The following is a 14,201-nucleotide window of genomic DNA, read 5'->3' on the forward strand; positions in this document are numbered from 1 at the left end:
GGAGGCTGAGGCGGAAGGATTGCTTGCGCCTAGGAGTTCAAGACCAGCCTGGGCGACATTGTGAGACCTGTCTCTACAAAAAAAAAAAAAAAAAGTCAATAAATGAGGCGGCACGATTGCTTGAGCCTAGGAGGTCGAGGTTGCAGTAAGCTGTGATCACGCCACTGCACTCCCATCTGGGTGACAGAACAAGACCCTGCCTTTAAAAAAAAAAAAAAAAAGAAAAAGTGTTAACATTGCAGATGTCCAGTTAATAGGAAAGGCCTCTGTTTCACTTTTCACATAAAATGCAAATGAAATGGTATGTTCATTTGCATTTTATGCCTTTGCCTAGAATACTCCATCCTTGGGACAGGTCAGTTCACTAAGAATATTTTCACATAATGACTGCCTCTGCTTCTCTATAAAAACATCTCCTGAGCTCGTAACTTGGAGCCCTTGGGAAAAGAGAACCTCAGGGTGGAAATGGCTGGAGGCCTAGGGTGGCCGATGCTGTCGTCAGGGGCCAGCTGACAGAGAACTGAATTATATAATATGATATTCAATAGGTGGGTCAAAGGAGCCTGTTAGATTGCATTAACAGATTTGCACTGGAGATGTAAACTGGAATAATGAGCTCAGGAGAGAAGGAACTTAGGGTGGAAGTGGGAAGGTGGAATGGATGGTGAGGTAAGTTTTTTATCCTCTGAGATGTGATCTCAGTGGCTTCTTTACCCTCCACAAGAGGGTAAAGCGTCCCTCCCACTGGCACTTTAGAAAAATTCCTTTTAGTTTTAAAGGCTTTCATTCCTGTTCAGAAGTCAATGCCCTTGACGGGGCTGATGTGTTGAGCTGCTAACAGTCACCCATCCCAGTGTCGGGAAGATTTGATAGAGGAGTTTGGAGGAGAGTGGGAAGGAATGACTGCTTAGGAGGGGAGAGAGCCTGGCAATGAAATGTGGCCCAGGGCACCAGCCTGACAGCCCCAGGGGACCCTGACAGCCCCGAGGGACCCCTGGGTGTGTTTGAGGCTTACATAGTTCAGATTTCTGCATGCCCGGACACGCTCTCCACATGCCTTTCCTGAGGCCGTGTGTTCTGCTCCTCCAAGAGAGTAAGCCTCTGGCCTGGTCAGGCCCACTTCCACCTCACTGGCTGCAGTGGGTCAGGCCTCGGCTTTGGCTTCAGCTGCCTCTTGGTTTCCATTCCTTGTCTTCTCCCTGTCCTCCACATCTGCCGCTCTCCCAAGCCTCATCTTTTCTCCAGCTGCCCTCGACTGTCCCTCCATTTCTTTCTACCATGGCCTTAAGTCTTTGTGTCATGGATGTTCAGCATTTGCAGACATTTAGCTTTACCTCATGTCATATTTACTGTAGGTTTATTGCCATGCGTGTGTATGTGTTCTCCCTAACTTAGCATCTCTCAAAGTGTGTCCCATGAAATCGTGTGATCAGATTAAATGCAAAACAAGTTTATAAACAAAGGGTAGGAAATGGTGGTTTTAGCAAAGGTTAAAAGCCTTTTTAAACCATTGGCCACTGCAGAGCTTTAATTCACACATGTAGATCCTGAGTCCCTGTGAAGAGCTTCTCAGTGTTATTTACCTGTGCAAGAACCTGTTTTTCATCTTGTGGTAGGTAGTATTCTGCAGGACCCAGTTCCCTGAAGGGCTGCTGGAATTCACTTAGGCTCTGGAAGGGTAGAAACCACATTGTCCTTCACTGTGGGATCCCCGTGTTAGCTGAGGGCAGCGCTAGGCAGGGCGTAAGTCATTCCTGAGTAAGCTCTTAGGACAGTTGCTTGTTTTTTTTTTTTTTTTTTTTTTTTAAACCTTTTAATTGTGAAATTCTTATAAAATTCACCATTTTAATCATTTTAAAGCATGAAATTAAGTGGCATTTAATATGTTCACAGTGTTGTGCAATCTTCACCACCATCTAGTTCCAGAACGTTTTCATCACCCAAAAGGAAGCCCTGTACCCATTGAACAGTCACTCCTTATTTGCCCCCTCCCTGCTGCCCTTGGCAACCACTAGTCTTCTTTCTGTCTCAATGGTTTTGCCTCTTCTGGACATGTAATGGAATCATACAATATGCGGTGTTTTGTGCCTGGCTTCTTTCTTTAGTAAAGTTTTGATATAGATGCAAAGTCTTAGACCTAGATGATACCTATGCTCCTCCAAAGCAACTCTTTATCATTGGCCAAACCCCATAAATGTATAAGTAACCAAAAGCAGCCATTCATCTGGAAACCTCCAAGTTGTGTGACCAGGTTAAAAATACCTTGGAATACTGGTTGCCGTTACCATGATTTGACCTGGGACTTCAGGAAGCTGGCTGAGCTGTGCTGGAGTGAGCCGGGTCTTGAGCCCTTTCCTGGAGGTCAGAGGTGCCTGAGCTGTTGACATAATTGGCTCATCCCTCTTGCTCATCCTTTTTCTAGTTGGAGGTCTCAGCATTTCAGACTACTCATTGATTAATGACTGTAGAACATTCTAGAGTGGGCTGAATCCTGCACGGGCACCTTGGAGGAAAGGTTGCCCCACCCATGGCACCGCAGAACCTCCACTGGCCCTTCAGGCAAATTCCATGAGCCTGAAAGTTCGTGCAAAGTTAGATCCCAGGGCCCTCTATCTCATATCTTGGAATTCCCAAGGGGTGGGATATCTCTCACCCACTATAGAGACAGCTGCTGGCCGCCCTGTGCTCAGCAGTGGTGGCCTCTCACCTGCCTTATGAGCTTGTGCAACCCCTTTCCTGTTGTTTCATTGAATTGTCAAGGATCTCTCGTTTTTGGCCTGCACCCTTTGCCCTCCACTCGTTGCTGTCTCTGGAGTCCAAGAATACCACTGCTCAAAGAGGTTACCTGCCTGCCTAAAATAACTTCTTTCAGTGCACAGTCTTCTACCTAAGGACCTGTAATGCTGTCTTGGTGTCCAGACTCCATCCTGGTTTTTGAGCCCTTCTCTTTCCTTCTCAGTGTAGACAGTGACCCTTCCTACTCATCAGACTGGATGCATCCTTTTCTCCCCTCTATATCATCTCTTAGCAACTCCTCCCCAGGCTTGGAACTGACCTCTCTCTCTCATTTTGCCCTGATCAGTCTAACTCTTCCTTCTAAGCTCACTCGAGGCTCAGCAGCTGCGCAAAGCCTCCCCAAACATTCTAGCAACTCTTGCTGCCTGCACCAAACTCATGTTACGCTTGAATACCACAGGATTTAGAGCTGGAAACTTTTTTTCTAAGGATTTTATCTCTTAGTCTTTCCCTGTCAGATGGTCAGCTCTCAGAGGAAGGGAAGATAAAGTAAGCAAGTGGTGGAGTGGGAAGGCACTGGATTGTGAATCCAAGGGCCTGGTCACCTCTGGGTGTGCCACATACTGGCTGTGTCTTGGAAAAGCCACTTCTCTTGGATTTCTGTTCTCATCTGTAAAACAAGTAGGGGATAATGTGGGTGTATTAGTTTCCTATTTGCTGCTGTAACAAGTTTCTACAAACTTAGTGGCTTAAAGCAACACAAATTCATTCTCTTACAGTTCTGGAGGTCAGAAGTCCCAAACAGGTCTTCAGGGCTACATTCTTTCTGGAAGCTTGAGGGGAGAATCCATTTTTCATCTTTGTCAGCTTCTAGAGGCCATCCTCATTTCTTGATTAATGGCCCCCTCCTCCACCTTCAAAGCACATCAGCCTCTGCTTCTGTCATCACATCTGTTCTCCATCTTTCTCATGCTTCCCTGCTTCCCTTATAAGGACCTTTGTGATTGCACTGGACCAACCCAGATAATTCAGTAATCTGTCCATCTCAAACTCAATCACATCTGCAGAGTCTCTTGCTGTGTAAGGTAACTTATGCACAGGTTCTGGAGATTAGGACATAGATATCTTGGGGGCCATATTCTGTCTAGAGTGCATTGTTAGGTCTCTTGTGTTTCTAACTTGTCATGAATCTAAAGACGTATTTCTTCCACTTATTTAAGAGCTTAGCACACACAGTGCTAGGCTTATCAGCTTCTTGATAAGTTATGTTTATCCCTGAGGATTTCCTCTTCTCAGATTGTTATTAGGGATTCTAGGGCCTGGTACCACTCAATGATAGAACTGTGAGCACAAACCTTAGGGTTGTTCTGGTTTGACTGCACTTTCACACACAGAAATTTGACACTGCTTATCTGCCCATCTTTGATTTTGTGCTTTGCAAATTTTGAAAAGACCTCAAAGAATTTTATCTGTTTCCCAGTAACCAGGGGTAGCCTTTAAACAGCCTGTTAATTACACTGGTGATTTCTGTGGTCTCTGCATAGAGTCCGGGATGTGTTTCCAGATCCTCTCGTGTAAGTTGAAGTAGACATGTTGTTGAAGTCTAGAAGCCAAACAATCTTGGATACTAACCTAGCTAGTCTCGTCTGTAATTGCTACTTAGTGTTAAATTTATGGTATTTCACAGCAATTTAGATTGGCATTTATATGGGAATTGTGCTGTTTTCTTTCCCTAGATCCTATTGGGCAGTTTCCACCTTGGATCACCATCACTTACAAGGCAGTAAAAAAGCATGCATAACATACATTTATAATGGCTCTATTGTGTTCTCCCCAGTGCTGAGCTCATTGTGCTGAAATAAAATTCCCCTTGGGTTGAAAAACTGTCCCCACTCTTAAAATTTTAAGTTTTGACGTTACTTTTGGCTATAGCATCTGAGAAATACACAGTATGAGTCAAGCAAATGTGTAGCTTGCCTGCTGAAGTTTTCTTTCCATTTTATTTCCTAGATGCACCCACTGGGCCTATGTAATAACAATGACGAAGAGGACTTGTATGAATATGGCTGGGTAGGAGTGGTGAAGCTAGAACAGCCAGAATTGGACCCGAAACCATGCCTCACTGTCCTAGGCAAGGTAAGCACCAGGCCGTTAGAATCACTGTGTTTCTGGTTGGTGTTTTCCACTCTTCATTTCAGCATTCCTCAAATAGTTGATTATGGAGAAGAGCCATGCTGGCACAGTGCTCCTTCCCGGCTGAAGTTGCATGAGGTGGGGACTGAGACATGCCTTGCAGTGGCCCACCAGTGTTTACAAGCCCAGACTGAAAGAGACTGCCAGTCTCAGAGTGGGCTCTACCCTCTTGTCCATTGTGTGGCCTTGGGCAAGTTGCTTACCCTCAAGGAGTCTTAGTCTCTTGTCTGTGAAATGGGCTAATAATAGAGATTCACAATACTTTATCTTACACCCTTGGGCCAGATGTTTCAGAATTCTGAGATTTGGGGGGTTTAGAAAGGCATTAAGGGGTATAGATTTTATATTAAGTAACCTCCAAGAGACATGGGGAAGCACTCAGTAACCAAACACATTCACATTTGTATAGCAAACCATAGAGATCTTCACATTAAGTGGGATAACTAAAATCTAAATAGCCTCGTGTTAGTTCATGGCAGCTTTGCCTCCAGATGAGTTCAGGTCCATTAAGTTTTGCTGCCAAGTAAGTTGTGGGAAAATGTTTCGGTTTTAGAGCTTTTTTTGGTTTCAGAATGGCAGACAGCAATTATGGTCCTGTATTAGAACTTACCTCATAGGTGGTTAGGAGGTGAGATGAGATGCAAACGCCTCACACAAGAGTAAGCCCTCAATAAACGTTTGCTGCCATTGGCTACCATCACTCCATTTAGAAGTACTAAAAAAGACTTTTTAGCCAAGAGGGTCAGCATTACTTTGACTGCAGTATAAGATAGAAATAAATTTACTTTGGAAAGCCACTCATCAACAATCTTAAAATATGACAGGTAACAACCTGTTTTAAACTGGATTTTGTTTAAACTGCATCATTTTGTTAAAAGGAGAGGTTCAGAGAAGGTGATTTGAATTTTGGCTAGGAGAAAGGTGGTCTGTCCTAAGGATAGTGGTACTGACTAGATATCTTTTATATTCTCAAAAGCTGCCATTCTAGGTACCATGGAGAGAGAGCTGGGGCAAAAAACTGTCCTGGTTCCTAACCTCTTGAGGCTCTCTTGAGAAATCCAGGAGAGAGAAGGGGTGGTTTTGAAGCAGGGTGCTAGAGAGGGAAGACTTTCCAGACTTAAAGTAGCCCCTGCCAGTGTCTCCTGAAAGACGTTTGGCTCCAGGTACCCTCACAGGTCTAATCTATTTGTGGTTTTTGCATCCCTCTTGTCTTCTGAATAACTTCAAGTCACTTGTCAAGTTCTCCTGCCCTTTAGTTGGAAAAAATAACCCCACAGGAATTATTAGCTGTTTGCTTTACAGTTCACAAAGTTGAATCGAGGTGTTTTAGGTGGCTCAGGCCCTGATACTTCATCATTTAAATAATTGGCCAGAGCTGCTTAGTGGTGGTAGGAGAGCAATGACCCCCTTGAGAATATTTTAGTGTTTTCCTAGGAGAAATGCCAGCTACATCTACAGGGTAGGAACAGTGCTTTCCTTGTAGGTGTTACGCTCCTAATACAACATTTTCTCCTGTACTTTAACTGCTGCTATGCAGGAATCGGCTCCTTGACTTCATTTGCTTTGCCCCGGTCTGGTGGGGCTCCATCTTTGTGTCTCTCACATCTATAAATGGGTTGGAACAGGGATTACAGGGTCACCCTATAGTTCTCCCATGGTTTAGCGGTGGGGAAACTTGCTGAAGTCACTCAGAGAACCCAACTATTTCCTTCTCTGCCTGGAACAACCATGTAGTGGTTTTACTTGGAGAGTTTTGTATGATTTGGCCTGCTGGCTTGGGATGCCAGGGGGAATAAAAAACCCTAGGCATATATTGAATCATTAAGTGCTTCTTAAGTTTATTCACTCACCAAATATTTATTGGATGCCGGGGCCCAGAAGCTGAGCGTGTGGTTCTACCTGCTTGCAAGCAGCAGCCCCCACGTTTCTCTGGAGAGGCTGGTGGCGGGCAGCATTTGCACATGGTTAGTCATTGCAGTTTGGCTTTGAGTTTACACCTGGATAAAATCATTAGCACAGAAGCTTGGGCCAAAGAAAGACAGTTTTGCATTTGTTTAAAGCCTGGGCCAGTGTAGGAAGTGCGATGAGTCAAGATCTCTCTCTCTTCCTCCCTCTCTCCTGCTGCCCCTCTTTCTCTCATCATCTTCTTAAAGTGTGGTTGTTCTCAGTCTCAATTTCATTAACTTTGACAACTGCGTTTTCTTGTTTTATGAGCCCCCCAGGGGCTGGTAGCAAAAAAATAGGTTAAAGGAAGGCAAAGTTATCCCCTTGGGCAGCTTAGTCCCTGCAGAATTCATGATTTTCCATCCATTTCTTGGCTCTGAAGAAGCAGGCAGTGGACAGAGGCAGAAAAGGCATAGGAGGAAAACAGCCAAGCTAGCTTGGGGGTGGGAGCTCTTTCCTGTGGATGTTGAAACTTGTTGAAAACCCATGAAGGGAGGACTCTGTCCGCTGCAGGCGGGCCAGGCATTCGGAAAAGCCTGTGGGAGAAGAGGGGTGGCCTAGACACAGGCTAACCCCCTCCCCACCACCCATCCTCTTCACCTACCCGCCTACTTACAGACAATGCCACAGGGTGAAACCTTGAAATAAGAGAGGATGTCCTAAATTAAAACACATAAATGCCTCTCCAAGAGTTCAAATACAATTTCATTTTAAAAGCAAAAGACATAAACTTGTCACCTCAGTTTATTACTGAGTGCTTTTGAACTTCTCAGAAAAGAACTCTATAAACTCATGAGAGAAATATGATTTATGATCCCCTCCTTCTCTTCTTTTCCATTCTGTGGGAGGAGGTACAGTCAGGATCAGCTAGGGAGGCAGCGCTGGGATGAGGGCAAGACCCCACAGGGGAGCAGCAGGCCAGGGCGCCAGGCCAGGCCCTGCCTCAGACCAGGCATGGGCGCATCTCTCCAGCTTTCTGAGCCTCTCTCCTGTACTTAATGTGGAGAGGCTGTTGTGGGTTCCTTGTTCTTCTAATATTTTGAGCTTCTGTATCATATTTAAAATCTTTCATTGATATTCTAGTTCGGAGAGATTCTAGTTACAGCATTGAAAAACAGGCTCTGTTACCTGTGGCAGTTTAAGTCCTAAGAAGTTAAAATAGAATAAAATTGACATTTCTTAGAGTTTGCTATTAAGTAAGGGTCTTGGCCAGGCACGGTGGCTCACACTTGTAATCCCAGCACTTTGGGAGGCCGTGCCGGGCAGATCACTTGAGGCCAGGAGTTTGAAACCAGCCTGGCCAATATGGCGAAATCCCATCTCTACTAAAAATACAAAATTAGCTGGGAGTGGTGGCATGCACCTGTAGTTCCATCTGCTTGGGAGTCTGAGGCAGGAGAATTGCGGGAGGTGGAGGTTGGAGTGTGCTGTGATCGCACCACTGTACTCTAGGCTGGGCGACAGAGGAAGACCCTGTCTCCAGTCAATCAATCAGTCAATCAGTCAGTCAATGTAAGGGTCTTAAACCATCCCCAAAGCAAAGGAGTCTATGTTTATGTCCCGGGCGTCTTAACCCTCCAATTCAATCAGTGTTTATTAAGCATCTTATAGAGCTAAGAATTTTGAAGGTTGACTTTAATAGCTTTACCTGTGGAGAGTCTCATGGCAGGGAACATGAGAGTTGCTGGCGTTTCTAGCAAAGCCTGGTTGGCCCTGATTCTTTAACTCAAGGCAGAATAAATGCCCCATAACCACCACCCCATGTTAGAGAAGATTCTTAGGGAGAGGTTTGGAAAACAGCATGGGCCAGGCATGGTGGCTCACGCCTGTAATCCTAGTACTGTGGGAGGCTGAGGCGCACCAATTGCATGAGCTCAGGGATTTGAGACCAGCCTGGGCAACATGGCAAAACACCATCTCTACAAAAAACACAAAAATTAGCCAGTCATGGTGGTGCATGCCTGTGGTTTCAGCTACTTGGGAGGCTGAGGTGGGAGGATTGCTTGAGCCCAGGAGGTCAAGGCTGCAGCGAGCTGAGATTGTGCCACTGCCCTCCAGCCTGGCCAACAGAGAGACCCTCTCTCAAAAAAAAAAAAAAAGAAGAAGAACAGTATGGTCAATAGGCATGGCCTTAGCTCTCTCCAAGGCTTAATAGTACAATGTGGGGAAATTAAGAAAAAGACAAGAAAGGGAGTTTCATGTCACAGAGACCCAGCCTTGGCTGACTGACCTCAGAAAGGGTACTTCATTCAGTTCTCGGTGCATTCTCCTCTGTGCAGCAGGGCTAATGCTGCCTTTGTCATTGTAGTGGGGGCTCTGCGAGATATTTGTGGAGCACTTAGCTCAGAGCCTGGCTTATGGGAAATGTTGGATGACCATGTAGAAGTCAGCCATCACATGTTGGGTGCTCACCGAGTGCTGAGAGCTTTACCTATAGTGTCTCCTTTAATTAATGCTAATTTGAGATCCTATCCAGATTCCCATTTTACCATAAGCAAATCGAGTCCTAGAGAGTTCTCTACATAACCTGAGATTGAACAGCTCACAAGAGCCAAGATCTGAAATAAGACCCTTCTGCTTCATCAATGTTGGTTTCTTCTCTTTGCCTCCTTTTGTCTTCGCCAGTTTTTCTAGATAAAAATCAGATGCTCACCTGGGCACGGTGGCTCACACCTATAATCTCAACACTTTGAGAGGCTGAGTCAGGAGAGCTGCTTGAGGCCAGAAGTTCAAGACCAGTTTGGGCAACATAGTGAGACCTCCTGTCCACAAAAGAATAAAAAAATAACAATAATAAGCTGGGCATGGTGGCACGGGCCTGTAGTACTAGCTACTCGGGAGGCTGAGGCAAGAGGATCGCTTGAGCCAGAGTTCGAGCCTACAGTGAGCCATGATCATGCCACTGCTCTCTAGCCTGGGATATAGAGTGAGACCCTATCTCTCTCCCTCTTCCCCCCAACCCCCCGCCCCGGCCCCACACACCACCCCCCACCCCCCGGAAAAACGAAAAAGAAATCAGATGCCTTTTAGTAGTCAAAGGCTTGGTTAAAACTGTTAGTTCCACATAATAGAAACTCAGCCTGAGCTCTGTTGAGCAGAAAGAGGAATTTGCTCTGAGGATTCTGGGCTATGTCACAGAACCCATGACAGGGGTGCTGATGCCCTTCCACAGCACCTGACTCCAGGGCTTGTATGCCAGCATCCCCCTCCTCAACTCTTCTCCATCCACGCATCTGCTTTATTCTCTCACTCCCCATTTGGTAGGAGACGCAGCCCCCCCAGTCTCCCTGGGCGTGAACTCTCTGGGTTTTGAGTCTGAAAAATTCCAGAAAAGGGATTCATTGGCCCATCTTGGATCAGGGGCTCACACTTAGGCTAGTCAGCTGTACCCTGGGGGCTGTCCTGCCATAGGTGGGGAGCAAGGGGAAGATGTGTTCTCCAGAAGAGAGCTGGTGGGGGGCAGTGCTGGGCTGTCATCCTCATAGCAGGCCCCTGCAGTCACTAAATCATATATGTGATCATGAGCTTGTGGGTGATGTCCTCAGTCTATCCTGAGTCATTCAGAGAAGGTTCAGTTGGAAGGAACTCATGGTCTATGTGTACTACATAGAATCAAATCCTCTTCTTCCCCTGAACACAGAGAGTGATTGTGGTGAGTGAAAAGTGAGTCCACGTGGACTGGAGGAGTTGGGCAGGTTTTACAGAGTGGGGGTTGTGTAAGACAGACGTACGAGGAGACAGGATGAGGTAGGAAAAGAATCTCCAGAACAGGGCAGAAGAAAAGGGAGCAAGATGTTCTTCAAGGAGCATTGAAAGCTGCTGCAGAAGGAAGAGGCTCTCAGGTTAAAGAGTTTGGTCTTCGTTCTCTAAAGAGCTGGGAGCCACTGAAGGCTTCTGACAAAAGAGCAGGTGTTGTAGGATCTGTATTCTGGGAATGTTCACTTGGCAGTGGCATCTATTCTGGTTGGAGAGAGATCAAGTTACCCTGCCACTAGATGTTTTGAGGAACCCAGTGGAACCAGGCATCTATTATTTTAAATGCTTTAGTGGGGCTCAAGCCCGGAAATTACTGAGGGCTCTTCATGTTTGCCATCTCTCCTTTCTGTTTGCACATTTAAGCAAATGTAAAATGTAGGAGCAACATGTCCAACAGCATGGGAAGGTGGAAAACTATGTTGAAAGGGAGGAGAGCTGGTTTTTAATCCTGGCTCCTCTGATAAGCAGCGGGGAAACCAAGGTACGAGGGGTGGGTAGAAAATTGAACCATATGGTCAGCCCACTAACCCACGTCCAGCCCTCAGTGTCTTGGGAACTTCTTTGCAAAGCACAAATACAGACTCTGGTAACCAAAATGACCAGAAGGCAGAGAACAGAGTCAAAGGAACCTTGACTTTTCAAAGTGATTGGGAGAGGGGGAGCATGTAAGGGTTAAGACTTGGGTTTAGTCATCATACTAACACAGGTTTCAACCCCAGTTCTAACCCTTTTCTGAGACAGGGTCTTGCTCTGTTGCCCAGGCTGGAGTGCAGTGGCACGATCATGGCTCACTTCAGCCTCAAACTCCCGGGCTCAAGTAATCCTCCCACTTCAGCCTCCCAAGTAGCTGGGACTACAGGTGTGTGCCACCACACCTAGCTAGTTTTTAATTTTTTTGTAGAGACAGAGTCTCAATATATTACCCAGGCAACAGGCTCCTAGACTCAAGCGATCCTCCTGCCTCCCAAAGTGCTGGGATTACAGGCGTGAGCCACCGCACTCAGCCCCAAGCCTTCTAAGCTCTGTGAGTTCCTGCAGTCACTTAATGCCTCTGCGTGTTTAGATGGGAATAGCCCCTAAAGGAGATAATGTATATCAAGTGTTGATCACATTCCTGGCACAAACCAAAGCACCACTAAATAAGAGTGGTGACTCTTATTGTCCATCTTCTCTTCCTTTCTCTCTCCCTCCCTTATTGTCCTTCAGTTCCTTTCTTTCTTTCTTTTTTTTTTTTTTTGAGATGGAATTTCACTCTTGTTGCCCAGGCTGGAGTGCAATGGTGTGATCTTGGCTCACTGCAACCTCCGCCTCCCGGGTTCAAGTGATTGTCCTGCCTCAGCCTCCTGAGTAGCTGGGATTACAGGCATGCGCCACCATGCCTGGATAATTTATTTTATATTTTTTATTTTTAGTAGAGACGGGGTTTCTCCGTGGTGGTCGGGCTGGTCTCAAACTCCCGACCTCAGGTGATCCACCCACCTCAGCCTCCCAAAGTGCTGGGATTAGAGGCATGAGCCACCGCTCCCGGGTCCTTTGTTCCTTTTATCACTCAAAGTGGTATTACTTAAGGAGTCAAATCCGTAGAGACAGAAAGTAGAATGGTGGTTGCTGGGGTGGGGTATGGAGCAAGGGGAGTTGTTTAATGGGTATGAAGCTTCCATTTGAGAAGATGAAAAAGTACTGGAGATGAGTGGTGGTCGTGGTTGGATGACAGCGTGAATATGCTTAATGCCACTGAACTGTGCACTTAAAAATGATTACAGTGGCAAATTTCATGTTATGTATATTTTACCACAGTTAAAAAAAAAATGGTATTACTTAAATCATTTCATAATATATGGAAGTTGAGAGCAGTGGGTATTAAAAAAATAAGCAATTTTTTCCTTAAGCGATGGAGCATAGTTGCTCCAGGAAAGAAGTGGGTGACTGATGTTACTGAATCCTGGGGCAAAGCAAACCCGCATCCCATAGAATGTTATTCCCAAGGTGTGTTCTGGACAATCTAGGTACAATGAGGACAGAGACCAAACCCTTCTTTGTGCATCAGGATGCCCTGGGGAAATTTTCTACTTACTTTCGAAGAACAACTCCCAAAATAGAGAATTTCGGGGAAGGGAAGACAGACTTTTATTTGTTATCCTCTCTTCATGACAAAGTGGATAGAGGACAGGAAAATCAAACTAATTGAAATCCAAGGCTGGGCGGGGTGGCTCACGCCTGTAATCCCAGCACTTTGGGAGGCTGAGGCGGGTGGATCACGAGGTCAGGAGATCCAGACCATCCTGGCTGACACGGTGAAACCCCATCTATACTAAAAATACAAAAAAATTAGCCTGGTGTGGTGGCGGGCGCCTGTAATCCCAGCTACTCAGGAGGCTGAGGCAGGAGAATGGCGTGAACCCAGGAGCTTGCAGTAAACCGAGATCACGCTACTGCAATCCAAACTGGGCGACAGAGCAAGAATCCATCTCAAAAAAAAAAAGAAGAAGAAATCCAAAGATGTTTGAATTTCTTCACTAAATATTAGCCAGAACCTGATATGTACCACAGTGATGGAGTGTGGTTGGTACTTAAAGGAAAAAGAACTCAGGAAGAATCCAGGAAGGGGGCAGTCACCTTATGATGATGAATGGGTTGTGCCAAACCTCTCAGAATTCGGGCTTTTGTTTTCTGACCATTGTCTCACTGAGTTCTCTGATGAAAGTCAAAGCTCGTAAAATTACAGTGTAGGTGTTAATCTAGCACAGCAGTTCTCAAAGTGTGGCTGGGGGCTGGTAGGGATTCTCAAGGTCTTTTCTAGGGGCGCCCACAGGATCAAAACTGCCTTTCTTTTTTTTTTTTTCTTCCAAGACAGGATCTCACTCTGTCACCCAGGCTAGAGTGCAGTGACACTATCTTGGCTCACTGCAACCTCTGTGCCCCAGGCTCAGGTGATCCTCCCACCTCAGCCACCCGAGTAGCTGTGACTATAGGCACATGCCATGATGCCCAGCTAATTTTTCTATTTTTAATAGAGATGTGGTTTTGCCATGTTGCCCAGGCTGGTCTTGAACTCCTGGCTTCAAGCCATCCTCCTTCCTTAGCCTCCCAAAGTGCTGGGATTACAGGCATCAGCCACTGTTCCCAACCTGTTTTCATGGTAATATTGAAGTGACATTTGCCCTTTTCACTCTTACTCTCTCACAAATGTATGGTGAGGTTTTCCAGGGACATCATTGTGTGTAGTGACTTCATCACTCTGACAACTAATGGAATGTGTGCTTGCATATTCTGTGTTTTTTAAAGATTTCTCAGATTATAATTCCTAATTTGGTAAATATCAATAGATATAACCAAATCAGAAGTTCTTGGGGTTCTTAATCATTTTTGAGAATGTGAAGGAGGTCTGTAATCTGAGTTCATTGAGCTGGCATTATGGCCCCACTGTAAAGATCATCTCAGAGAGCTTAGCTGGGTTAGAGAAACCCTTTTATAAAATCAGTGGAAATGAACAGAAACTAGAGGACAATACAGGGTGTAAAGATGAACTATTCTGTTCTGCAGTACTGGGGCCAAAAGAATGTTGGTTCTGA

At 45.7% G+C, this 14,201-nt stretch overlaps 1 protein-coding gene across 2 annotated transcripts in view; it reads left to right on the top strand.

The window, feature by feature from the left end:
- Nucleotides 1–14,201, top strand: part of ZNRF3 (zinc and ring finger 3) — a 252,568-nt gene that overhangs the window by 181,055 nt on the left and 57,312 nt on the right. For both annotated transcript variants that reach the window (XM_055374096.2, XM_004063229.5), the window contains one exon: nucleotides 4,747–4,872. In XM_055374096.2, the coding sequence (XP_055230071.1) occupies nucleotides 4,747–4,872 (126 nt within the window). The remainder of the gene's footprint in view (nucleotides 1–4,746; nucleotides 4,873–14,201) is intronic.

Source organism: Gorilla gorilla, chromosome 23 (assembly GCF_029281585.2).
Source record: "Gorilla gorilla gorilla isolate KB3781 chromosome 23, NHGRI_mGorGor1-v2.1_pri, whole genome shotgun sequence".
NCBI classification, from domain to species: Eukaryota; Metazoa; Chordata; class Mammalia; order Primates; family Hominidae; genus Gorilla; species Gorilla gorilla.